The 27915-nt window shown below is 38.1% G+C and overlaps 1 protein-coding gene across 17 annotated transcripts in view; it reads left to right on the top strand.

The window, feature by feature from the left end:
• Positions 1 to 12235, top strand: part of MEF2C (myocyte enhancer factor 2C) — a 135297-nt gene extending 123062 nt beyond the window's left edge. For 14 of the 17 annotated variants that reach the window (XM_017812632.1, XM_017812633.1, XM_017812631.1 and 11 more), the window contains 2 exons: positions 547 to 682; positions 7484 to 12235. In XM_017812632.1, coding sequence (XP_017668121.1) covers positions 547 to 682; positions 7484 to 7805 — 458 coding nt within the window. In that variant the 3' untranslated portion in view covers positions 7806 to 12235. The remainder of the gene's footprint in view (positions 1 to 546; positions 683 to 7483) is intronic. The other 3 variants (XM_017812644.1, XM_017812647.1, XM_017812646.1) reach the window with 1 other exon arrangement.
• The last annotated feature ends 15680 nt before the right edge of the window (positions 12236 to 27915 follow it).

Here is a 27915-nt window from a genome sequence, read left to right as displayed (position 1 = left end):
CTTTAGAAGTAATTTCATGTGGTTGAGTGCACCATCCTAACACCATGGGGGTAGTGGGAAGGAGCAGCTTCAGTGTCTCCACACCAGAGTTCAGTAACTTTGTGGGCTATCACAGAGTTACCTGGGAGGGCAAAGAAATGAAGCCTCCAGAGATCCATTCCAATTCCTGTTGTGTATTGCTACGGTTCAGAAACAGGCTTCCTACTGGGTTCTACAAGGAAGACTGTAACCAAATATTATGTTCTTCAGTTCTTTCTGACAGTGCATCTGTAGTTATGGTGGATATACAGTTTAAGAATGCTTTGGATCTTTCAAACCCAGTAAAGCCCTGCTAAATTACAGAATAATTATTAGTGCATTATTTGCTCCCAAGTTAATGAGTTGAGGGAAGAGGAAGGTTTGCTTTTTCTGCTGCAACTTAATGTGATTGGTGTAATTAAAATTAAAAGGCTTATAAAATGACGTGAACATTACTATGCTAGTTGTTGTTTAATTGCTTCCTCTTTAATTCTCTCTTAATTATTGTCTTTCTGTTTTCAAATCCAGAATATTCTCTGAGTAGTGCAGATATATCATCTCTCTCTGGGTTTAACACAGCCAGTGCTCTTCATCTTGGTTCTGTGACTGGCTGGCAACAGCAACACCTACACAACATGCCACCATCTGCCCTCAGTCAATTGGGGTAAGCAGTGTTTTCTTTCTTTTACTGTCCTAGAATGACTTCAGTCTCCCCAGTAATTCCAAATGTAAAATATGTCAAGATAACATATCAGCACATATTTACTCTGTGTAAAAATTCCATTTTGCAAAACTGGAACTATGTATTCAATGTAAAGTTTGCTAAGTAGCTACTCTGTGTCCATGACATTTTCTCAATAGTGTACTCTCTATGTTTTAGTTTTTATTTCTTTAAATAGCATTTTTTTTCAATACTAAAACCAAGCTGAACCCCTATTGTACTATTGCTATATTTTGCTGTTTATGCTTTTTATTTCCAGTTACTGTAGCACAAACATTTACAGTAAACTTGAAATTTTTCTAAATATTTTTAATCAAGTAAGAATTACACAATTATTTGACCTGAGATTAAGCCTTAACCTAATCTAATAATCACATACTCCCTTCTGCTCAACTCTGACATTCAAGTTTAATTTCTTTGGAAATTATTTCTATGAGAAAATAGCATAATTAGGCCTCAGAACTGTGAGCCCACAAAAGTCATTGTGATGTGCTGGTGTTGAGGAGGACAGGTATTCCTGCCCTCTAGTGGCTAATTTTGAGGCATTTATTCAAGTTTTGGAGAAGCACTCTGCTCAATCATTTCACGATCTTTAGAAGTGTGAAAATTCACAGAGAGACATCACCTAATGCATTCTTGAACATGCAATGTCTTGGCTCATTGAAGTGAACAGGTGTATGATTTTCAAAAATTCTGATACCTTCAATTTCTATTGAGTAAGAACGTAGGCAGGCACCAGTGTGGCACACATAGGCCTGTATGAGTAGGCGTGTTTGAATTTTAAAAATTTCAATTACAAAAATAGAAGCTGAAAACAGCAGAAGTGTATTTATGAGGGGTAATTTAATTCAGATGCATTTGAATTTTTTTTTCAGAAAGAGGTGTTTGCACATATGCTATTTTTTCTTCAAGATGGTTGCCATAATGTGGAACTGTTTAATACTATAAATGTGGCTTAAACTTCAAAATTCTCCTTCTAGTTTATCCAAATGTTTTTTGTAACTTATTTTGATATCTTTACCATGTACAGACAATCTGGGCTTTTAAGGACAGCTGTACAAGTGTCTCAAAGAAAAAAAAATTAAAACTCATTTCTATATAAATAAGTATATATAGATACTAATGATATAAAAATATACAATTGAAGTAGTTGCTGAGATAGGAAGAAATAGTCTTAATATCTTTCTCTTACACTTCTGTTTTCTTTTTGAGTTTGCACCGTTTCTGAGGCAGCATTCAGACTAAAGGTTCAACTAAAGACATAAATAAAGTCTTGGATTGAAAGCTCACATTCGATATTGATGTATAAATTTACAATAAGCTGATTGTTTTCAGTGGCATACCTAAGAATGTAATAAGGCTATTTGGTTAACCAAAAAAATGTATAAATTAAATCCTAAACTAACTACATGCCTTTTCAGATATGTCACACATCATGATTTGTTTCTAATCCATATCACAGAACGTCAAAGTGTAATGACTGTGGCTGTGGAATATATTCTGAGTTGCTATTTTTATTAATATTCTTTCAGTGATTCGTAAATGAATTCAGCTATGAAAGCTGCTTCACTGACAGTTCTGGAGAAGTCTTCTATCTCTGCAGAAAATCATAAACCTTTATTTTAGTCACTGAGTTCTGCATGCAAAAATACCTGTGCTAACTTTTGGATTATTTGAAAAACTTGAAATTATATAGAACATATTCAGTCCATGTCAAGCTGAGCTAGAATTTGCAGGAAGATTTAAAAATCAAACAAAATTACAGTCATCCTCATATATTTGAGAAATTACATCTAGAAAGCTTTTGACAACTTTGCTGTCTCAGGTCCTATACTGAACAGATTTGGCAGCTGTGAGATGTTTGTTGTTAACAGTAGGCTGTAAAGATCTGTGGGAAAACAGGTGAGTTAGTGGAAGAGACATTCTAGTTCTCCTTCAGGTTTTGTTTTTCACCAAAGTCTAAAGGTGAAAACCAACTCTACTTCTGCAGTGCTTGACAGAAGAATTTGGTTAGTAATAGAATAGGACAGGATTAGATGTATTAGCATGCTCTAGATAAGTCCCCAACAATTTCAGCAGCATTGTCAGAACCATCTTTAAGGTAATTGGAAAAGATCTCTGCAACCTGGCTCTTAATTCAGGTTGACTCTGCAATTAACAGCCATACTAGTGCTGGTTTACTTGAGGGCAAATACCTGAGGACAGGGTTCGTTTTCCCTGTCTGTGCAGCTTTTGGCATTTTGCAGAGCCTGGTGAACAGCATAACAATGTAGAGCCTGGATATAACTGGAACATTAAAACAAGATAGACTTTTCAACTTTTTAGGTTAAAAAGCAAAATGGTATTTTCATGGTCTTTTAAATGAGTCTGCATCTGGAAAAAGATACATACAAATTCTATTGAAAATCATTCCCTCCCAGACTCTGGGATTTGATCTGAATATTGCTTCAATGTCTCTTATAGAGAGGGTTACTGCTTGTTTCACATGTACCAAAGAGTCTAACAGAAATTAATTGCTGATAACCAGAAGAGAAATTCATTCCGAACTTTGTAATAGAGGATTCAAAGTTTTAGTCACAAATCCATTACATGGAAATTCCAAATTTCCAAACATGGAAATTTTCCAAAGTAATATGTACTGTTGACTTATTCTGTGACCCTTAGATAGCAAGATTATTACTTAGCAATGATTATTTTTGTTTATATAATAACTGCAGCTAAATATAGGCAAATATCCTCCACTGAAGCATTTTTACTGAAAAATTTATGTACAGTGACATCATGTTTAATGAATTTGTATCAGTTCTACCAATCTGCCTGTGTTGAATAAAAAGCTCATATATTTCAGGTTGAGCCTTTTATTCTTACGCCTGTATTGGAAATAAGATGTTCCAGTGATTCAGTTTCATGTTACTATTTGTTTAGAAAGGTCTTCTTAAAAAGTGTAAATCCTAATGTGTGAGAGCTAATCAAAATACCATGACACAGAAATTCTTATTCTGCTGTTACTTTGACCAAAAAAATATGTATTAAAAAAACCCAAACAACAACAACAAAAAAATCTACCTAAAGAAAAAACAAAGGGGAGGAAGGTTGCATTGTTAGCAAGTCAAAAATATCCTCTGTTCTCCTACCTACAAATTAGCATGTAACTAAAGTTGCATAACTAAATTTTGCAATGAATTTTCAATGGTTCATTACTTGTATTTATGGGGAAAAATTACATGAAATGAGAAAGTAAACTAATTTAGAGATGCAAGTGTGTAGGTATGTCAGGCTCCGTCTTCCTTCAATAGACTACTTTCTCCTCCTGGAAAAGCCTACTTGGTGCATGTTCATGTCCACACTCGTCACCTACTCAGACCTGCACTTCTACCTGTGCATGCTAAGCTTCAATACCAGTTGGAGATTCAAACAGGTGGAGACACACACAGAACTGATCTCACTGGTATCAGTGAGGACCAAACTCCCAAGCTCACGACACCCTGTCGTGCTCCCCACCTCTCACACAGCAGAGCTGTGTAGTTCTTCCATGTGGAACCCAGATAGGAACCAGCATTTCTCCATGTGCCCATCATAATCTAAATAAACATCACATTTTCACTACACTGGTCTCAACAGGAACTGCTGTGCCAAATTAAAACATTCATTTTCTTCATTGTCCCCATGAAATGAAGTATTTTCATACGATATATGGAAAAAGGTGATGATGTCAACATGAGTGGACTGCTGGGCACCTACTGAGTGCACATAATTATACACAAACATTTGAAGTCATTTCCTTTATTTTCTCAGTGGGTTTCCTGTATTCAAATCTTATTTGTTTTCCAGAGAATTTAGTGTAGGTTTGAAATGATAAAAACAGGTCGTGCTTGAACAAAAATCATGTAATTACATGAAGCAACAGTGTAAAATATACATTGATACATATCAGTGCAAACAGCTGTTTGTACACTCACACACGTATACAGGAAATTAAATCATTTTGTAACAGGCACAATTCTCTTTTTTTATAATAGACCTTCTATTTTAAATAGAGATCAATCCTCTGGTTAGAATATGGGTCTAAAGGCTAAATATGTATTATTTCACCATTCACATATATGTGTAACAGTAGGTTTCCCTTGTAAGAGACCATTTTAGCTTAGATGAGATTCTCAGAAAAATATTTCAGAAAATGTTAATGAAATAATGTAAATTACAGTCCAATAAATAGATATTAAAACTCAGAAATAGTTTCAGCAGGAAAGGACTATATTTAAAAAGAAAAAATATTGTGAATAAAAATAATTGCTGCAATTTATTTATATTGTTTTAAACCTCAAAAATTCAGTCCTGACCTGCCAAAATGACTTCTTAAACTTTTTTAAATTTATTTAAAAAAAAATGTTCAAAATGCAAATCAACCTGAAGCATTTATAAAACTGACTCCAATTTGTATGCCAGGTATTTATGTAACCCTGCTCATGAATCACAAGGAATCTATAGAAAAGTCTATAGAAATGCATTCTCATATTCACTTCTGAAGCACTGTTAAAAAGGCAATATTGCAGTACAGCAATACTAGCTATCTTTCATTGAAAATTCAGCTTATCCCTCTAGATTTATTCCGTTGGGGGCTGTCACATGATAGAATGCAAGTGTGTTCCATGTGAACACATTTGACTGAATATGGTTATTTTTATCTAGCATGGGTTTTTTAGTTATCCCCAGCATGCAAAGTGACATGTCATTTGCTCAAATCAAACACTTCTAAATCAAATCCACAGGCTCCACCATCCTTTATAATGGGACTTTCAGGTTTAGCTATAAGCTTAGCATCTAAAATCATATGTAATCTTATCATACATGCTAAACTGACAGCTTGTTTACTCAGGTAAAGTCCTAGGATCTCCTAAGCAACTGAAAATTTAAGTCACTGGAAATTAAAAGCAAAAGAAAAAAGGGGCATAAATGTATATTTGATTCTTGTTGGATTCTTTTTAACAAGTTTTCAGGAAAAGTGGAATATTCCACTAAGTTGGAATGCCAAAGTCTTATATTTACAGTGTTCTCTATGTGTTAATTTAATATCTACAAAAGCAAAAGCAAAGAAAATGTACTCTTTACAAGAAAAAAAAATAAGAATAAATGCTACATTTGCTACTGTGAGTGCTATTACTCTTGAACTCCATAATTTATGAAAGGGCTTGTTGCAGATTTGGCACTATCATCTGTATAGGAATGAAGGGTAGATAAAAGCCATTGGAGGTAGAGCATCCTGTTCTCTTTAGTTTCTAACAGGATCCATTCATTATTAAACACTGCAGTAATTCCTCATAAAAGCAGCTGATATCATTCAATATTGAAGCCATGTAGTTTTATTTTAAATCTGTCAGAAGAAAAAAAAATCCATTTTGTCTTTCATCATAGTAGTAAATGTTGTTTAAGCTAATCTCAGTTCTCAGCTGATGAGATACCAGGAAAAGTGGAGTATTTCAATAAATGAAAAGACCACATCTAAACTTAACTGTGTCTTCTACATGCTTAAAAATTGCTTCCAAATCCCAGGGTTGCACCTTCTTGCATTAAAAATGCCTGCATATGGCTTCGGGTTTAAAATCCTGTGAAGCCAAGTGGTCTGTTGCCCCTACTGCCTTCCTCCCCATGTATAAATAAAAACTCATGAGTAGAAACCTTGAAACTGTGTTTCTGAGGTTAGACACTAACTTCAGCCTAGCAGATGGTCTCTGAAGTGGAACTTGGGACATGGAACTTGCATGTCGAGAACTCTATTTTAATAACAAAAGGTCAGGTTTTGACAGGAGGTGGTGCTTTTGTACAAAATATTTTGCCGATACAAGTGAGCTCATTTCTTCCAGAGATGATGCATGTTCTCAGTATTCACTCTCCTCCCTGTTTGTTTCATCTTTCCTCTACCATTACCTGTCCACAAAAATGCACAGGAGAAAAAAAAAAGACCTTAGAATAATTATGCAGCTTGCCTTGAAAAAGTTAAAAGGTTTCAGTGTAGTATTCTGTCTGCTACCAGCATCCTCTGAGCTTGTCTCTCCTACATACAAACAGTATAGGCCTCTGACAGTACTTTTCAGCTTCTCTTTGGTGGTTTATGCAAAAGTGTTCTGGATTGAATTACAGATTCATAGATTTAAACCGCAGAACCATATCTCAGTCCTCACATGTCTATGCTATTTTATTCCTGTTGATGCTAGGACCAGTAATTTTAACTCTATTCTGAAAGGTAAAGGTGTAAAAAGTACCAGGCCAGATTTCTTTTTGTTTCTGTTTTGCATTTGAAGTCACATGTCAAAATGAAGAGCGATAAAAGCAGTTGGGTGCGTTCAAGTTAATTGGATTCATCCCAGCATAAAGCCCATGCCTCCCGTCTCAGCCAGTGCTACACACACACAGCATTAGTTGCACAGAAACCTGCAGGTGGTTCCAACAGTGCAAAGGCTCGCTTCGCCAAAGTTGTGGTGACATTTGATTTTAAAATAAAAGGAGACAGAGAGATTGAAAGCAAGACATCCTTCCAAACTGAGGTCATGTCCCACTCAAGTCAACCACATTGTGGTGCTTTCATCTCCTGGAATTTGTGAATTCTGCCTGTACAACAGTCCTCGTGCTCTCTGTGCGCGCTTGTCCTGCGCGAGCCTTTACACTGGTGTTTTGTGTGAGTGTTTGTGCATATCTGGGGGCTCCATGCCTCCTCCGTCTGTAACTGGGTTTCCTTTCCTCCTACAGAGCTTGCACTAGCACTCATTTATCTCAGAGTACAAATCTCTCCCTGCCTTCTACTCAAAGCCTCAACATCAAGTCAGAACCTGTTTCTCCTCCTAGAGACCGTACCACCACACCATCGAGATACCCACAGCACACGCGCCATGAGGCGGGGAGATCTCCTGTTGACAGTTTGAGCAGCTGTAGCAGTTCCTATGATGGAAGTGACCGAGAAGATCACCGGAACGAATTCCACTCCCCCATTGGACTCACCAGACCTTCGCCGGACGAAAGGGAAAGCCCCTCTGTCAAGCGCATGAGGCTCTCTGAAGGATGGGCAACATGATAACATTATTACCTATTAGTTGGTTTTTTTTTTCTTGCAGTGTGTGTGTGCTATACTTTAATGGGGGGAGGGGGGAGGGGTCGATATGCATTATATGTGCTGTGTGTGAAAAAAAAAAAGTCAGGTACTCTGTTTTGTAAAAGTACTTTTAAATTGCCTCAGTGATGCAGTATAAGGATAAACAGAAATGCTGAGATAAGCTTAGCACTTGAGTTGTACAACAGAACACTTGTACAAACTAGATTTTAAGGCTAACTTCTTTTCACTGTTGTGCTCCCTTGCAAAATGTATGTTACAATAGATAGTGTCATGTTGCAGGTTCAACGTTATTTACATGTAAATAGACAAAAGGAAAACATTTGCCAGAAATGGCAGATCTTTACTGAGAGAGAAAGCAGCTGTTATGCAACATATAGAAAATGTACAGATGTTTTGACAGACCCAGCAGTTGGGTGGCCATGAATTGATGCTAGAAAGAGACTGGGTCACCTAACATACTGAAAATGCTCACAAACATGCAAGCATATTTTTAGAGTATGGGACTCATTTAAAAAGGATCAAAATGTTTAAAGAGGACCATACTTGTAAAAATATTGAGTTCGAGGGCTGATATATTTAATTTTAAAAATTCTGGGTCTGCATCACTTATTAAATAAAAAAAAAGGTATACAAATATGTACATTACATTTTGCTTATTTTCATATTAAGAAGTAAGACAGAGTTTGCAAAGCATTTGTGGCTTTTGTAGTTTCCTTAAGCCAAAATGTGTTCTTTTTTCCTTGAAAGCTTTGCTAATCTTTTAAACAGTCCTGAAGAAACAAACAAAAAAGGACTTTTTGTATAGAAAGCACTACCCTAAGTCTTGAGGAACTCCATGCTTTGCTAACCAAGATAACTGTTTTCTCTTTGCAGAAGTTTTGGTTTTGAAATGTGTATTTCTAATTATATAAAATATTAAGAATCTTTTAAAAAAATCTGTGAAATTAACATGCTTGTGTATAGCTTTCTAATATATATAATAATTATGGTAATAGCAAAAGTTTTTGTTATCTTAATAGTGGGGAATTATATTTGTGCAGTTGCACATTTAACTATTTTCTTTCGGTTTTCTTTTACTGCGTATACATTTTACAGATCAAAGTCAGCTGTTGAAAGACTGATCTGTAAACAGTTAGACTTTACCCACGGTGTAACAACCTAAATCATTTTAATACAGCATTTTACAATCATTTGGGTGAACTGCGATCCATTGTATATACTGATTAGTTCTTTCATGCTGTTTTGTGCATTGTACAAGTTAAGGGCCCTTCTATTACTTAATGTCCTGCGTATCTTGTAGTTTTCCATGGGTTAAATGACAAAGTGGCGTAACTTGGCCCTTTCTCATTAATGAAGCTGGTATTCTGCCTGTCAGAATTGGGTGTGCAGCTCGAACGGCTGTCAGCTACGTGAGTGCAAGTGAATATGTGCTGAAGCAGCAGAGAGAGGCAAAGGGAGGGATCAGCACAAACGTGCCTTGTATAAAGATTACTCCCCTCTCTCACAGACATGAAACTTCTAGAGACATCATCAATTAGAGGATCATTCAAAGTCGATTGATCTTACACAGCCAATGTTGGCCATCAGGTCCCTGGTTCTCACGGACCTCTGCAGTCACGTCATCTAACAGTGGGCACGTTGTTGAGCAACGCTCCCTGTATGTTTACACCGGAGCAGGACTTGCTTTAGCATATGGCATCCACATTTTGTCCAGCCTCATATTGTTCCTTTGACTATAGATTGACCAGAGGGAATGTGTCATTTTCTTCAAGTCCCTCTTTGTCCCTCTTGTTTATTAGAAGAAAAAATGGTGTATTCAAGTGTTTCAGTTTAATCTTTCTGTTGGAGGGGAAAAGTGTTTAAGCAAAATGTTAGTGCCATAGTAAAACTGTAATATATCTCCTTTTTTCAAGAGTCCTTCCAGGTCTCGCCTACATACACTGACACCATGATGAAGGATATAGCTGCGGCAGTGAAATGTCAACACAAAATATTTTGTTAAGGGAAATCCACACTCTTTTTTCCAACTATGTGTGCAGTTGCTGTGCACTGCTCAATGATGGAGTGTACCTCTCTGTAGTAGAGAATGATGATCAGACTACGGTGTGCATTAGGACATAGGCTCTTCACTTATCATGACTTTACAGAAGCCTGCCTTACAGGCACTCTCAGCCGTGCAGGGGCTAGTGTATAATCTGGAAACTCCTTAAGCAGAATACTGTGCTACTAATGCGTCTATCTTATCTCGTGGAGCAAACTGCAGGGTAAACAAAGATACGCATGTTTAAAAAAAAAAAAAAAAACAAAAACAAAAAGAAAAAAGCAAAAAAAAAAAAAGTCAAATGGGGCCCATGATTAAGTTTAAAACACAAAAAGACCTGTTTTTGAAACCACTTTCTTCACCTTCAGATGAATCTATACACATAATCTCTTCTGAGAATTTTAAACTTTGGTGTGTCAAAAATATGCAAATATATCACAAATGTACCTTGTCATTTCAAGAAAAAAATACAACTTTATTGGTATTGTAGTAGAAACTTGTCAGTGGGGAAGGGGATTTGGTCTATTGATATATGAAGAATAGCCATATTAATAGTTTACCTTGCGATTTGCCTCAGCAACGCATGAAAAAAAAAGATATCATATTTAATGAAGATGCAGTGTAATATATTACTGCAAGTAACTAAGCAGAAAGTAGCGTGAAAAGTATTGCCTGGGCAATTTATATTAACTCTGACAGTGATTTTTGTATAAACACAAGTAGAACAGAATCACGTGAAAACAAATGCCAGTCAGCCCTCTTGTTCCTGCTGCAGAGGGCAACTAACTTATACTGGCAAAATTGTGGGGGATAATGCATATTTGCAAACTGATCTAATGATAAGAAGCACAACTTTGATTGTGAAGTCACTTTCTGTAAACTATAACTGTCTACCTTTCTTGTTCCTTTATCTGTACCTTACCATTTATTGTATTTGCAAAGCTAATTTGGGTTTATTGTGTGATTCCTTTGTATTTAAGGAGTTTGGGGCAGAGCCCTGAAAGAGTATTAACATTTACTTTACCTTAACCCATGCTATATAATGTTTTAGGCAACATTCTTAATTGTAAGTTCAAACACCTGAAGTGGCATTCTGGACATCTGCAAGTATTGTTATAGCTAAGCTAACCCCTATTAAAAGGTGTTGTCAGTTAGTCTTTAATTGCTGGTGACAATTATATGATATACCCTAGCTGCACAACATGTATATTGTATGCATTGAGCCATTCGCAGTAAAGTTTTTGTCATTTCAGTGTCTTTCAAAAGTTGCGTTTTATAACAAAAATGGCTTATATTTTTCCCAGAAGAGGAATTTAGCAATTTTTAATGAATAATATAAAAACTATCTGTTGTCCTCAGATCTTTTTCAGGTAAAGTGAGCATATGAATAGAAGAACTCATGGGCTGTTTTCAAGGATGTCAACCCTTTTGTATTGTATGTGTTATCCTATATACCCTCTTTTATCTATAGTCTAACAGCTGTTTTGTTTTCCTTCTTACTTCGCGTGGAAGGTAAATGCTTTGTAATTTTTTAAAAGCCACTTGAAACCTCAATAAAGGCTGTTGCCTAAACATGGCATATTTCATCTGTTCCTGTTTGTGCCATCTGCTGTGATGTCGTCGGTTATATGGCATTAATTTCTGGCCACTACAGGTCTCTTGAAGGACTGATGGAACATTGGTGTCTGTTAGAATGCTTCAGACTGTAGATGTAATAAAAGGCTTTTGTTAATATATTTTAACCAAAGATGTGGAGCAATCCAAGCTTTGAGCCACAGACTTTCTGCATCAAAAGTATCTGTTTGATTATTTTCATAATCAGGTGTTGCATTTCTGCCTTCCCTTGTCATACCTCAGACTGATCCGTACCTCAGTTTGATTCAAAAAAAGGTCAGTTAAGTAAGTCATTAAAAAAAAAATTAAAAATAAAAAATGCAGTACCAGAGTCCTTTGTGGATTAACTATTATCAGACCTGGATTACTGCAGGCATTACACTTGGATTGCTTCAGATGGTTTGTTGTATCCTTTTTTTTTCTTTTTTTCTTCTCTTTCATGGGGATTTGCTTCCATAAAACAATGGTGATAACAAAATAGCTTGTAAATGGGAGCATACAAGCATTTGCAACAAATATTAAAGTAGAGGCTCACAGCGGCATAAGCTGGACTTTGTCGCCACTAGATGACAAGATGTTATAACTAAGTTAAACCACATCTGTGTATCTCAAGGGACTTAATTCAGCTGTCTGTAGTGAACAAAAATGGGAAAATTTCAAAAGATTCTCCTGCTGGAAATAAGGTATAATTTGTATTTTGCAGACAAATCAGTAAAGTTACTGGCTTTCTTAGTGATACGGTGTCTGTGGTGCATTTTTTTATTAATTTAAATAGTGTTCAGTTTTCACTGTTTTGCACTGTAACACGTGAAAGAATCAGCACTTTAACTGCCAGCAGCTGCCTCAAGGTCCCGCTACCCATTACTTGTGCTTGCTTTGAAAGCTAAGCACCTTTTTCTGGCACACATCACCCCACCAATTTAGAGAAACTCCGTTGTTGCTCTGGAGTCAGTGTCGTTTGGAGTGAGGCCATCTGAATCTGTCTCTGTCTGATTAGCAGAGGACTTAGTGACTAAACACCAAAAGCCAGGCATTATCTCACTCCTGTACATACGTGTCCTGTGAATCTACCCTTGGAGAGGACCATGCAAAAACCCTTTAAAAAAAAGCACGCTCTGTGTTAAAATAATACATCATTGGTTCTATGCTCTGTCTATATTCTCCAAAATAACTGTATAGAGACTGTGTCAGAATTAATCTATTACCCTTTATGGACTTTTTTCTAGTTTTTTTTGAGTTTTTTAATATTTTTTTACTGACTAATATGTATAGTTTTGGAGTCTAAGAATAAAAGAGTCTCTTTATTTTAACAAGATGTGTTTTCATACCAGAGGCAGGCAAGCTATTAATAACTTAATGTGGCTGGTGAATGTGGCAATTTCAAAAATAACATTACAAGGCCTAGTTTCTAAAGATGTTTATGAAAGAAAACAGCTGTGCTGTTATTTACTTGTTCCTTTTCATGACAATTTCTTTTAAGACAAATGTTTCTAGTATTGCAGTGTTGGACACAGCATAGTAATTGGATGCTAAAACAAAGATTAAATGTCATTGGTTTTCCTACATAATACATTTTTTTCAAGTAAATCACTTTTTTGTCATCATCGGCAAGAATAAGCAAAATATTTCTGAAAATGCAGTTGAAGTGTAATAGTCTTAGAAAATTCATATCCTGGAGTCCTTCCTTCTGCAATCAATCATCTGTGTGATTACTACTGATAATGCTATACCTGCATTGGAAAAGGAATTACTTAGCAAATAGAGTCTGTTATATACTTTGTTCTGTTATTTATTACTCCAGAAAAAAATAACCAAAAATATACTGTTTACTTTGCTTTAAACTCTGTGAACTGTATTTATAAACAATTCTTAAAATTGTGTTACAGTGGAAAAGAGGAGGTCACCAGTTCTTTAAATAAGCTGTTTCACTTTAGGCTCACACGTCTTCCTAAAAACTAATTGTGAAGTGTACACTCAGAGATAAATAAGCCACATACCTTCTCCATCCAGAGTGTTTGCTTTCCCCAAAAAGTTGGGGCTTTTGTTTTCTTTAGCAAAAATCAACATAGCATCTCTTTAGAACTGGGAAACTATGCTGAGACAGTTGCTGCATGTGTCCCATAAAGAAGAGCACAGACTTAGCAATGTGGCTCATTCCTACCTAACCCTTCCTCAGACACAAAGCCTACATTTCCAGAGGAAAAATACTTGGGATGAGAGAATCCAAAGGAGAAATGATTTCAGAACGATCAGATCATTAAGTCTATAAGCAGCAAAAAAATATTATTCCTGTCTCTGTTGACCTGTTCCTCATCAATTCAGTGGGAATTTACCAATGTATCAAGGGTTTACCCACTCTCATCTAAACCAATTTATGGAAGTCCAGTTTTCTGGAGTCCCTGATTTTGGGAAGCTCAGACTGCTTAGCCATAGGGCTACATTTATTTTGTACTTATCTACTGCACTTGGTGCTTTACATTAAGTCAGAGCACCTGCATAGGTAAATCTGTAGTGCTTTCTCTGCAGTCCATGTAAACACATCCAAGATAACTCTGTTTTTAGCAGGTATTTTGGTTAGCAGTAATATTTGTACTGTTGAAGGTATTTCTTCCTCCTCTTCCAGCAGATTTTGCAGCACGCTTTAGTTCTGTTCTGCATCACCTTGATTGCTAGAGATACTGAAGGCTAACATGAGGGTACTCATGCGAATGCTGAATTTGAAATTAATACATTGCTTCTGAAGGCTGCAAAGTGTGCTATTGTAATTGTCCTTTCTACCCTGTTCTGCCTTTGTGCTTCCATCTGTTGTTCATTCAGAATTTTCAGTTTTAAGTATCTGTCTATCTGGACAATGATCTATAAGTTCTTTTAGACTACAAAATATATTGCCTCCTTCTGGAGGGCAGTGTTTGATCACTGTTAGCTATGCAGGTTTCAGTTCTCTGTCTGAAGACAAGAAGTGATGGAATAGAAGATCTAACTGTGCAGGAAAAACTTAAAGATGATAAAACTTAAAGGTAGTATGTTTGCTTGATAAACATAATTGGTATAAACCATAATTTTGTTACTACAACATATTATATAGCTAATTATTTTCTGTATTTAGGAGGGTTGCTCAGGATAGGTTGTGCACCCTTATAGTGAAAACACAGCATCCTGTGACATGTACAAAAATGTATCCCAAAAAGCATCAGTAAAACTCCTAAGGCGGAGACAAGGAAAAATCATCTGGAATCCGGCTACAGAGAGCTGACAAGCCAAGGTACAGCGATGGCCAGTAGAAATGCAACTGATTCATTTACCAGATTGCATTTTGAACCACTGAGAAAATCATGACAAAGGAAGGAATTTAATTTTTCTTTAAAAAGCATATAAATTTCTGCCTTTCTATGCCTAAATATCTGAATATATGTCAAAAGAATGGTGCTTGAAATGCAACTTTTTTGTTACCTCTGACACTTATTTATCAGGAAAGCCATCACTTTCTTTAATTATAATTTCCTGTATCACATATTAGCTAATCTGGGGAAGCTTGAAAAGAGGTTCCTGGAATAAGTGTGTTCAGTTCATAGTTTGTATCCAAGGAAACACAGCCTGATTTACAGTGGTGCTTTCAGACTATGGGCACTGAACTTTAACCCAGCAAAGTTTAAGACACAAACTTGAAGGAGATTGTAGATCGGCTGTTGCCTCAAAGCAACACTCTGCACCTTCACAGATAAGCTTGTGAAAATATAATGCATGTGGCATTTAGTCATCCGAAGTAAATTTACCCCCCTTGATGGAGGCCTAAGTCACTTTTTTTGCAGCTTTTTACACTATGTTAGCTTTTTTTTGTAAGGAACTGAGAGCCAGGAAATACTATTATGACATTTTTTGCAGTTGGTTGCATTTTTACAGTGGATTGCAGTGCATTTTTACCTTGATCTAATACATATTACTCCACCTCAAAAAGAATACAGAACAAGATGAGCTGGGGACAAAATTTCTTAAAAGGAAAAATTACGTAAAATATGAGTTTTCAGCTTGGAAAATAAATTAACAAGAGTATATCCTTGTGTGTCTGGCATGGAGACAGCATATCTGCAGGAAAATAGTATCTGCTCTCTCTCAAAAACAGTGGAAGCATGGGATGTACAAAGAAACCATCAGACAGCAGGTTCACAAGGATATATGATGACCATGTTATGTATAATTAAGTAGTGCCACTTATGGCCACAAAGCATTGTGAAAGCAAACAGCCTGGGTAAGTTCATAAGGGACTAGATAAGTTAAGAGGGCATAGCTCCATTTGTCTTGTTAAGCCTGATGATACACTTACAGTAAAGGAAGATTTTCCACAGCTTATTTTTGAAAAATTAGAGGTATTGTAAGGTACAATTCAACCAAATGCCTTTTTTTTAATACTCTCCCCCCTTCGAGTCCCCTGTAAACCGCTGTCGTAGAGAAGATAATGAGATAAATGGAATTTTGATCTGATCCCATATAGCACTTCTTGGGTCTAGACATCACGTAATATAACCATCCTAATTTTCCCTGCAACCCCTTTTTTTTCAGACTATGTGTATTGATTTTACAGTGTTGGAAATGAATACAATACATATGAAGCATTCAGCATGCATAACCAATCAAGAGCTAAAACTCATTTAGCATAGCTTTTCTTTCAGAGGAATTCTGGGGAAAAAAGAGAGTTTATGACCTTTGGAAGAAGGGTCAGGCAACTCAACAAGAGTACAAGGATGTCATTAGGTCTTGTAGAGAGAAAACTAGAAAGGCAAAAGCTCAACTAGGACTCAATCTGGCCACTGCTGTGTAAGATATTAAAAAATGTTTTTATAAATGCATCAACAACAAAAGGAGGGCCAAGGAAAATCTCCATCCTTTATTGGACACATGGGGAAACATCACCAAAGATGAGGAAAAGACTGCGGTACTTAATGTGTTTTTTGCTTCAGTCTTTAACAGTAAGACCAGTTACTCTCAGGGAAGCAGCACTTTGAGCTGGTAGACAGGAACAGGGAGAAGAATAGACCTTCTGTAATCCAGGAGAAAGTAATGACCTGCTGAGCCATTTAAATACTCATAAATCTATGGGACTGGATGGGATTCATCCAAGGGTACTGAGGGAGCTGGCAGAAGAGCTTGCCAAGCCACTCTCTATCATTTATCATCAGTCCTGGCTAACCGGGGAGGTGCCAGACGATTGGAGGCTGGACAATGTGATGTACATCTCCAAGAAGCACCAGGAAGTGGATCCAGGGAACTACAGTCCTGTCAGCCTGACCTCATTGTCTGGGATGGTCATGGGACAGATCATCTGGAGTGTGATCACACGGCACCTACAGGACAACCAGGTGATCAGGCCCAGCCAGCAGGGGTTTTGGAAAGGCAGGTTCTGCCTGACCAACCTGATCTCCTTTTATGACTGGGTGACCTACCTAGCGGATGAGAGAAAGGTTGTGGATATTGTCTGCCTGGACTTCAGCAAGGCCTTTGACACCGTCTCCTATGGCATTCTCCTGGAAAAGCTGGCAGCCCATGGCTTGGGCAGGTGCTTCTTTGCTGACTTAAGAGCTGGATGGATGGATGGGCCCAGAGAGTGCTGGTGAATGGTTCTACATCCAGCTGCCAGTTGGTCACTAGTGGTGTCCCCCAGGGATCAGTGTTGGGCCCAGTCCTGTTTATTATCTTTGTTGATGAACTTGGTGAGGGGATTGAGTGCACCCTCAGTAAATGCAACACTAAATTGGATGGGAGTGTTTATCTGCAGAAGGGCAGGAAAGTTCTGCAGATGGATCTGGACAGGCTGTATTGATGGGCTGAGGCCAACAATGGGTATGAGGTTCAACAGAGTCAAGTGCCAAGTCCTGCACTTTGGTCACAATAATCCCAGACAGCACTATGGGCTGGGGACAGCGTGACTGGGAATCAGCTCAACAGAAAAGGACCTGGTTGTCCTGGTCAACGCCAGCAGAATGTGAGCCAGCGTGCATCCAGGTGGCCAAGAAGGCCAATGTCAGGAAAGACATTGAGGTGCTAGGGCAGGTCCAGAGGAGGGCAGTGAAGCTGGTGAAGGGTCTAGAAAGTAAATCATACGAGGAGTAGCTGAGGGAGCTGGGGTTTTCTGCCTGAATAAAAAGGAGGCTCAAAGGGAGACCTTATCACTTTCTACAGCTATCCGAAAGGAGGTTGTAGCAAGGTGGGGGTTGATCTCTTCTTCCAGGCAGCTAGTGATAGGACAAGAGGACATAACCTCAGGCTGTGTCAGGGGAGAGTCAGGCTGGACATCAGGAAGAATGTCTTCATGAAAAGGTTGTTAAACTTCAGACCAGGCTGCCCAGGGAGGTGGTGGAGTCACCATTTCTAAAAGTTTTCAAGAAACGACTGTACATGACACTTAGTACTGTGGTTTAGTAGACAAGGTGGTGATCAGCCAAAGGTTGGATTGGATGATCTTGGAGGTCTTTTCAAACCTAAATGATTCTGTGATTCACATTTTCCAATATTGTGAGGCACACCCAATTGACTTAAGGGTAAACATGCACCTGTTTATTCCATAACAGCCAGGAAAAATTAGTAACTGCATAAATTACAGACACATGGGTACAGTTAAGGACGCATGATTGATGGAATTAATGTGCACATACAGGAATGAGAAAATATCAGTATGTAAGTATAGGGATGGAAAGTGAAAACAGAAGGGTGACATGAATGCAAAGGTGGGTCTGTAATTTCACATACCTGCTGTTCAATCATGGACCAGAACTTTACTCAAAATACTGATTTGTAGTTGGCTGCAAAGTGCCAGCTGATGCAACAAGACTGCTAGCACCATGAAAAAAAATTGGTTGCATATGTAAATATGCCAGAATTAGGCATCATGTGTTTAATGAATAAAACACATATACACAGACAATAGATAATGAAATCTTTGTTCACTGTCAGAGTACCCAGCTACACAGAAAATTTCACAGAACAACATTATCAGGACATATATTCCATGTCAGAGCTTAAGATTGCTTCTGCAAGCAGCCCATCAGACCAGCGTGCAAATGGATATGCTGGATTATCCACCTGTGCAGACTTTTTTTACTATATCTAGACTGACTGGTTTAACAAAGGATATGCTGTAATTTTATCAGAATTAGAGGGCTAAGTGCAGAAACTCTAGAGCAAAGTATCACAGATACATTACATGGATCAAGCTTAATGACTGCCAAATGATGGTTTTTACTGCCTCTAATATCTCTGCTTGTATACTGGGATATTTTAGGAGTTTCCTCAAATGTTTTTGTATCTCTGTAAATCTGTGAACTAGTCAAGTTTATTAATAGTCTAACCATGAAATCATTTTCTAAGGGTAATTTAGCAACTCATGAGAAATGCTCATGACAGATGCAGCATAAATACAACAATCATTTTTTAAAATCTGTCTTGTATTACCTTAACATGTAGCGACAGAGGCTGAGCCCTTGTCAAACAGAGCTTCCTGCAATGACTTCTTTGGTATTTATACCCCTGGAATATTAGCTGAACAATTCAGTCTATCAAGTTATTTAATTCTTGTAGAAAAACAGTCTTTGTCTGAAGGTAAAAGACAGATAGAAGATAGATGGACAAATGAAAAGCATACAAGAAAAGCAAATAGTCTGCAAACATCATTTTAGTACCATCTTCTTGAAATCTGTTTGAAATCTGTTTGACTGTTCTAAATTTGAATAGTTAAAAAATTGAAGTTACATTTAAATAGTAGTAAACTTAATCCTGAATGAGTTTTTCACATGGCTGTGTGGGTGTCACTCACAAGTGTAAATAGCAATTGATTGGTAGTTTGCAGAACTGTAGATCAACCTGCAGATTCAGTAATGAAAGTTACTAGTGCAATGACATCTAATCCCTTTTTAAAGGTTAAAGAACCTTGAACAGAGGAAGAACAGTGCTGCTTAAGCCCAGGTTTTCAGAATAAAAATGACTGATCAGCAAACATATTGTAGCAGAGGAAGTGTGTGCTCTGCCTCCTGAAAACATAGGAAAAAGTGTTTGTGGCTGATTCAGTCTACATCTTCAGGATGAAATGTGGATATACATCAGGTATATTATGATTTGGTGCAATTAGCAGGTCTTTTCTTCTTCCAACATGCAACAGATACCTATCAATGACCTCCTGAGATTTTCATTGAAATTTCTTTCCACTGCTGGCCTTTCTGAGTCTCTTATCTGTTGAATACTAGATACATACTGCAATTAAAATCCTGAGTCAATGTGTTAAATATCTAATATTCCCTCTCTTTAGTTAGGATTCTTCAAGACACTGAAAGGCACAGACCCCATTGTTATGCCAGTATGGCTCAGGCAAGGCAAAATTCTTTCTGCCCCAGAAATCTGTGATACAAACAGCAGCTTTTGAAACAACTCAACTGTTGTTTTAGGGAAAAGTAGCCACAGGAAAGCCACAGAAAAATAGGTGCTCCAGCAACTTGCATAGTCAGTGAAGGCAGTGCCACAGCAAACATTCAGCTGTTTCTCTCTCCTCTTCCTGATGGATAACAGGAAAACGAAAAAAATTTTTTCGTTTCCCTATCACCCTTCTGCTGTACTGCCTTAGATGTGCCCTGGCTGGAACCATAAAATCATTTAGACTGGAAAAGCTCTCTAAGATCATCAGATCCAACCCTTAACCCAACACTGCCAAGTTCACCATGGAACCATGTCCGCAAGTGACACATCCACACATCTTTTAAATACATCCAGGGATGGTGACTCCACCACTGCCCTGGGCAGCCTGTTCCAGTGCTTGACAAACCTTTTGGTGAGAAAAGTTTTCCTAATATCCAATCTAAACCTCCCCTGGCACAAGTTGAGACAATTTCCTCTCAACTGAAGGCCATTTCCTCTTGTCCTATTGCTTGTTATCTGGGAGAAGAAACCAATCCCACTTGGCTACAACCACTGTTCAGGTAGTTGTGGAGTGATAAGGTCCCCTCTGAGTCTTCTTTTTTCTAGGCTGAGCCCTCCCAACTCCCTCAGCTGCTCCTCATGTAATTTACTCTCCAGACCATTCCCCAGCTCTGTTGCCCTTCTCTGGACTTGCTCCAGCACCTCAATGTCTTTCTGGTTGTGAGGGGCCCAAAACTGAACACAAAACTGGAGGTGTGACCTCACCAGTGTTGAGTACAGGGGAACAATCACTGCCCTGGTCCTGCTGGCCACTAATCCAAGCCAGGATGCCCTTGGCCTCTGTGACCACCTGAGCACACTCTGGTTCATGTTAACTGTCAACAAGGACCCCCAGGTCCTTTTCCACCAGGCAGCTTTACAGCCACTTTTCCCCCAGCATGTAGGACTGAATGGGGTTGTTGTGACCAAAGAGCAGGACCTGGCTCTGAGCCTTGACTATGCAATACATTTTTTTTATGCTGGACCTAAGGGATTTCTTACCTCCTTCTAACATATTTTAAGATGGAGGACAGGAAAGAGACATGACGTAATATAATAGCATTTCTGTATGGATTTATTTTTAAGGAGATGTCCTCATGCAAAATGATATCCCAAATTTCTATTCACTTGTCATGATTTCTCCCTTTTTTTTTTTAATATGACATGTATACAAGGTACCAGTTTGTTTCTTTTTAATTTTTTTTTCTGGTAGCATTTCTGTATAACTTAGCAGAACGTAGGGAAGAATGCTATCATATTAGAATGAGAATTAATCATAGAGAGATAAATAACTTCAATCAGAAAATCAGCTGAGAATTGGTGGGCAGTCTACATGTTGCTGTTTGGATGTGTTGCTGTTTACTCCCAGGCTGAGTAACATCTGAATGAGGGTCTTGAAGGAAGAAACAAGGAAACTATAATTAACTGCTTATAATTCTAAAACTTTTCAAGTTTTTTATATAATGAAGTCATTTTCTTGAAAAAGATTATTTCTTTCGCTGGGTTCTCCCTTCCACTGCTACATCATGTACCCCACAGCTGATACACCTTGTGTAATGGGAGATTGTTATCTACTTGTAGATAATATCTGCTTGTAGTTTACTATGTGCTTTGTTTGGAGGACTGTGAGAATCTAACAATTTTTTTACTATGGCTCTTACTATTTTAGGCAGACAAAGTCCTCTAGAAAAACAGGGAGACAGAGCCCTCACAGTGAGACAGTGTACAGTGTTTCTGGAATGATGTATAATTGAAAACTGAGCAGCGCTGGGATACTGATGCTGTACCCACAAGAAACCTCCTACCGAGAAAATACTAAAAAGAAAGAGGGAAGGACTGTTCCCTAGGAGGTTGAGGGTAATTGTCTGAAGATTGTACAGTGCAAGATGCCATCAATTGTTTCTGGAATAGAGCACAAGAGATAGCACTAGTGAAACTCTTCACAATAAGACAAATTCAGACGGTGCCACCTGAAAGCAAGGTTTTCTTAAAAAGTTAATTCCTAAACACAAGAAAACTTTTAATAGCAGAATATCAGGTCTGCAGGAGGAGATACTAAATGAGAGTAGGGAAGTTAACTTCCTTCTCTCTCTGTACTTGTAATTTCATTATTGTTCTTGTGCTCTCATCACACATCCCCTTGAGGATATCAAGACTCAGTTTCTAGGTTATTATAGCTACACACACACACACACACACAAAAGTATCAATTAGGCTGCACCAATTAGTTTACTCTGTGTTAAGTTGTAAAATCACCTTCTGCTTCCTTACTAACTGAAAAATTACTTTTCCCTAGTCAGAAGCTGGAAGAAAGAACAGAATAATGTATTTATCCTACGAAGAACCAGTTTGCATCATAATTATTTGGTTTGTTTGCCAAGCATGGAAAGATAAGGCTGTATAAAAGATAATTAAAGCTTCCTTAAAATTGGGGTAATTTTTCAGTAGGCACTATGACCCTCCAGATCATTTTTAGCCAATATAGCCTCTTATCATGGAAGTTTTTATAAATGTCAGAGTGTGAGCTGCCCACTTATTTCCTCTGACACAGATAAACAGACCAACTGTTTCTGAGAAATTTCTCTAGCTGTGCTGGCAGCTGGGGTAAAGCTGCATAGCTGAGCTTGAATAGTTTTTATACTAATGTTAACATCAGTCTCCTTTAAATAATCTATGAATAGCTGCTGAAGAGACAGGCATTAGCAAGACTTTTTCTCTTCCCACTTTCTGAATGACAACAGATTTCTCCAGCCTACTTGATTATAAGGAAGGTAATTTTTCAGTAAGGAGAAGTACCTGTCTCTCCTACACAGTTTTTCTATCCTGTTTTTTGGAGTCACAGGGCATTAGGCTTCAGGAAGACCCTTCCTTTCCATCTCCCAGGCATTTGGGTTTCCTCTGATCTTGCTCTTCAGCAGTCAATGACCTCAGATTGTTCCCCTGCTCCTTATTAAAAACAAACAAATGAAAAACAAACACAACACCCTATCTGTTCTCATACTTCACCCCTAAATTCCTCTGATTTTTGGAGTACAGTTGCAACAGGTGGTCTCATTCCTGTGCTTTGCTCACTATACCAGGTTTAGCAACCTTTTAGCTGGTAAATGCAAATCGTCAGCTGGGGATGGACACACAGCCTTTGCACAGCAGTACCTTGGCTCAGCCTCACTCCTGGGAGACTTCATTTCCCTGAGGTTAATGCTCTTTTATAGCAGAGTACAGGCTAAGCAGGACTGGGTTTAATTTACAGTGTAAAACACTTCTCTGTTGCTACAATATGTGGGAAAATCTCATCGTGTCCTCACACTGCCCAAAACAGAAAAAAGCAACTTGTTTTGCTCTGTTGAGTGCTCAGGTGATGGAGACACAGGTAGAGTTCTTATACCCTGTTCTTCTTTGATTCTGAAGTAACTTTTTATGAATACTATGAGATTAAAATTTCAATTTTAATAACAGAATTATTGAATAGTTTTATAACCAGTCTGCTTGAACTGCCCCGTCAGATCTGCAGTGCATGTTTCAAGATGAAACTCATCAAAGGTGTTGAAAGGGCTTCAGTTTCCTTCAACAAGCTTTGGAGTAGGACCTGTCTGTTCAAAGGCACTTCCGTAATGTTCTGCAGTGGCCTTGGAAGCTGCCTGACCACTGCTGTGGGCAGATAAGATCTGGACTGCCTGGCAGCATCCAGACATCTCCCTTATGCATCTGCCAGTTTTGCTGCACAGACCCATTAGTCCAAGCTGTACCCTGAAAGCAGGATCTGTCCTTTAGTTTGTTAATCCCTGCTCCTGGTGCATATGTTTCACAAAGATAAAAATGGTAAAGTAGTTTGAGAAAGATTTTTAAAGCTTCTTCCCCCTGGTGGGAGCTTAAACCTGCATCCCTCCTTAGTGCTCCCATTCCAACTCCTGGATGAGCAGCAGGAGCTGCTTTTCTCCTACAGGAGCAGGTACTTATCGAAGTGGGGGAGATGAGGACAGGTGTTGTGACACAAACCCAAACCCACTGTTTGTGTGATCCACAGTCCCTAAGTTTAGAGCTGCTGGAAAAAGTCACACACTCTTCTCTCTGTGTGTGGTTGTGTTAACAACTCTGTGTTTCAATGGACACCTGACAACAGCTCAGGAAGAGCAGCTGTGGTAATTGCTAGTGCTGCTGCTGGTCTCAGCTCACAAGCTTTCAGCAAAAATATTGCTCATTTTATCTTCCTGTGTGAACATCTACATCTTGGAAACAGAGACATCTGACTATGTCATGCAAATGGTTCTTTCTGACCTGAAGTCTCTGAATGTAGAGATGGACACTCTGCTCTTTCTCAGAGAAGCCTATGGTGTGTTTGAAGAGACTTTGAGGATCACTCAAAATTATATCTGAGTTTGCAATTAAACACTATATGGTCAATAATTTAAATAAGACAAATCAAGTGTATAGTTATGCTTAAGACTATAGCTGTGTTACAGTTAAGTTTAACATTTAGGATACACAATAATGGAACTTAAATGTACATATGAGACTGGATGTGGCACTTAGTACCATGGTCTACTAACCATGGCAGTAGTGCATCAAGGGTTGGAGTTTATGATCTCAGAGGTCCTTTCCAACCCAGCTGATTCTATAATCTTTTAGCATTTTCATTTCCACTTTGAGTGCCACTGTTGAGGCTAGACCTGAGCTGTGGGACTCAGGTAGAGTAGGACAGGAGCTGGTGTTGCCAGGTCACTTATTTACCATGGGGCTTACCAAGTGTAGTAGACAGTACTTCTACAGGGTCCTTGTTGACCCTGGAGGGGTCATCAGGCCACCCAAAATACTATGAGAGCTCAGTCCCAAACTATGGACTGCCTGTACACTGGAAACACCGCAATTTTTGTAACTGAATGTATGTGTGTTTTGATTTTCCTTTCTGTATAGAGGAGCATGTGGTTTGGCAGCTGAAATTTTCGCATTTTCAGGAACACAGTTTTACATCTTGGTTTTGCATGAAGAAAAGCTCAGTTCTGGCTGTGCTGACAGTTTTTGTCCCCACCTTTGGCTCCCATTGCCTGCAGCAGACCACCACCTCTCCCAAACAACAGAGACAGATGAAACTGAGCCTCACAGTCTGACACTCCTGTCCCAGAAATGTATGTTGTGGAGCTGACATCTAAATAACCAGGCATGCCGTTCATCTTGACATCTGTTTCAGAGCAGAGTTTAATCTTTCAATTACACTGTCTTTGTTTGCTTCTGTGCAGACACCACACCTTCTCCTGGAGACCCGGTTTCCTGGGACACTTGAGACAACACTTTTAGGTTGTCCTGTTCCCCTCACTACCTGTATAAGTACTTTTCAGGTGCCTCCAGTTGCTGAGGAGCAATGTACATACATCAGCACCACGTCACCCCTGCCTTACCACCAACATAAGGAAAAAGTTCTCTTTCTGGACACCCTGTACAGCTGTTAAAAAAAAAAGCTCCTTTTGAAAACAGTCCCTAAATGCTCTCACAGAGGACTCTGTCTCCCTCCAGTGACTATTGAGTATCTACAGGGAATAGCCTCCTAAATTGTTTAAACTTAGGTGGTTTAAGTGATTCCCTCAGGCTAGATAACCAGATCAAACCTGAGATCATCTCAGCTGACTTTTTGTGTCTTCTAGGATGTAGATTTTCACATCACCCTGCACTACACTTACTGATGCACCAAAATACATCTTTGAGGCAAGGCTTAGCACTTCCATTCATTTATACTGGTGACATACTCTGTCCATCAAAGATTTGAGCCTGCTTTTGATAAATGCAAATACTCCTGACAACTCTTTTCATTTGCATTTTTCCTTCCTTCAAGGAAGACCCCTTCAGTATATTTCACCCCATAAAGCTATCTATGTCATGCAAGCAACACTTTTTTTTTTTAATATAACTTATGTACCTGACTTAGGCTTTCATTTTCCCCGGCATTCAAATAGTTTTTAGGGTGCTTTCCAATTTTCTGTTTTTAAAAGTGGATCTCAGAATGTGTGAACATGAGGGAGTATCCTGGTTTAGACACACTGTTCCTGAGTTGTACAAAAATGCAAAACAATCTTTCCACACACACTAGTTCTGTAGTTCCTTATCACCATTTGAGAACAGATTAGTCTTTTTTTCAGCAGTCTCAAGACAAGAATTACTGTTTAATTGCCTGTAGATGCTCAAAAAGGCTATTAGTTTTCCAAAGAAGAAGCACCACTCTGCAGGTGGCTGCAGTCACTGACACATGATGCACAACTTTGCATTTGACTTGCATGTACTAGAAAATGACTGACCTAAGTCAAAATTAGAATACACTCTAGGACTTCCATACAACTAACCTTATTTCTCTCTTGTCCAAAGATTATACATCTGCAGCTGCCAGTCGTAGGGATTTTTTTTGTTTAGTTTCAAATAGTTAATAAAATATTGGAAAGAACAGAACTATCAATTGATCAATAAGAATTCTGTCATGAAAACACTCATTTGAGAGTTTTTTACACCAATTTTTGAAGTCTACTGGTTGGCCAGTTCCTAAGTGCATTGCTAAACTGTACAGACCTAGAATTACTTTTATCAGTCAACCCAGTTATCTTATAATATTTCACAAAACTGTTACTTGGCACTAGTTGTGCTGCATCCTGCAGTTTTTTCTTAATTAATCATACATCAGTCTTTTCACTATGCTTTGTCTGATGATAAATTCATTATTTAGTTTGTCCTGTGTAACATGTTATAAAAAATTAGGACTACCCATAAAGACAGAAACTTTATCATGAGTGATTCAGGACTGTTCTTGGTACTTTTGTAGAGAAGTGTTGTTACTGGCAATAATGTACACCTTTTGAGAAATAAAAATTAATTATAATCCACAACAACTCAAAATCTTGCTGCAAAATGGTCCTGAGTAGCTTCAATTAGACACAGCATCCACCAATTTTGCCTGTATTTTGACTCTCTCCTTCCAGCTGTGGTCTGGATTTATTGTTCAGCAAAACAACTAAGAGACTTTATAACTGTGACTATAGTTATTCCTAAGAGGTGAAACTGCATCATTCATCAATAAATCACTCAAAAGTTGGAGAATTGGAACATAATGTTAAGTGAGCTTCTGGTGACAAGGCAAGCACATGGCTCTTTGTGTTGCCTAACACTCAAAAGGTGATAGTCATGATGCTGCCTCTGTTTTCCATTAGCTGCAGGATGCTGAAAAATGTACAGGTGCATCACCCAACTTACCTTCTGCAAGTACATTTTCCTTAAGGAAACAATGGCATCAGAGAACTTCAAGGCACAACACTTAGTTTTTAATCTGACATGTTCTTCAAGCAGGTAAATTACTACAGAGAGCCTTCAGTGACCTTGCCAAAAAGTGTCAATTTTTACACTTAGTGCATATGCTTCCCATGCTGCTTTGTAGGAGAGAAACAAGGCTATACGGAATGTTATCATTTGAAGTGGGGCTTATCTTCTCTGTCCCTCTTTGTTCTTATTATCCAAAACCAAGATCTTACTGTTCATCTTAATTTTTACAGTAAATTAAAATTACTACTTTAAATATAAAAGAATGAGAAAAAAAATCCTTACTCAGTGCTATTTCTATTACTCTAATCCACAAAATTCAGTGAATTTCATCATGTTACAGACATATCACTGAAGAAAATTGCCATTTTTCTCATATATGCAACTAATAGGGAGCAGTATTTTTCCATTCAATTTACTGGGGGAGAAAAACCAAACTTACTGGCAGTGGAAATTATGGATACTACAGACTTTCTGTTGCTAAAGATGATCTTATTGTCTTAGCACTAAGAGTTCATCAGGTTGGGAGTAGCTGGAAAGAAATGTTAAATACATGCATTCTGAGTGAGAACAAGCCAGAAGGTATAGCAGCCTCAGAAATGGGATTTAGGAAGAAGGCAGGACATGGTCTTTAAGACAGAGACAGATCAAGGAGTGTGTAATAGGGGTCACAGAATTCTTAAGGAGAAA

Source organism: Lepidothrix coronata, unplaced genomic scaffold (assembly GCF_001604755.1).
Source record: "Lepidothrix coronata isolate B3197 unplaced genomic scaffold, Lepidothrix_coronata-1.0 Scaffold37, whole genome shotgun sequence".
Lineage (NCBI taxonomy): Eukaryota > Metazoa > Chordata > Aves > Passeriformes > Pipridae > Lepidothrix > Lepidothrix coronata.
This window is presented reverse-complemented; position numbering and strand designations above follow the sequence as displayed.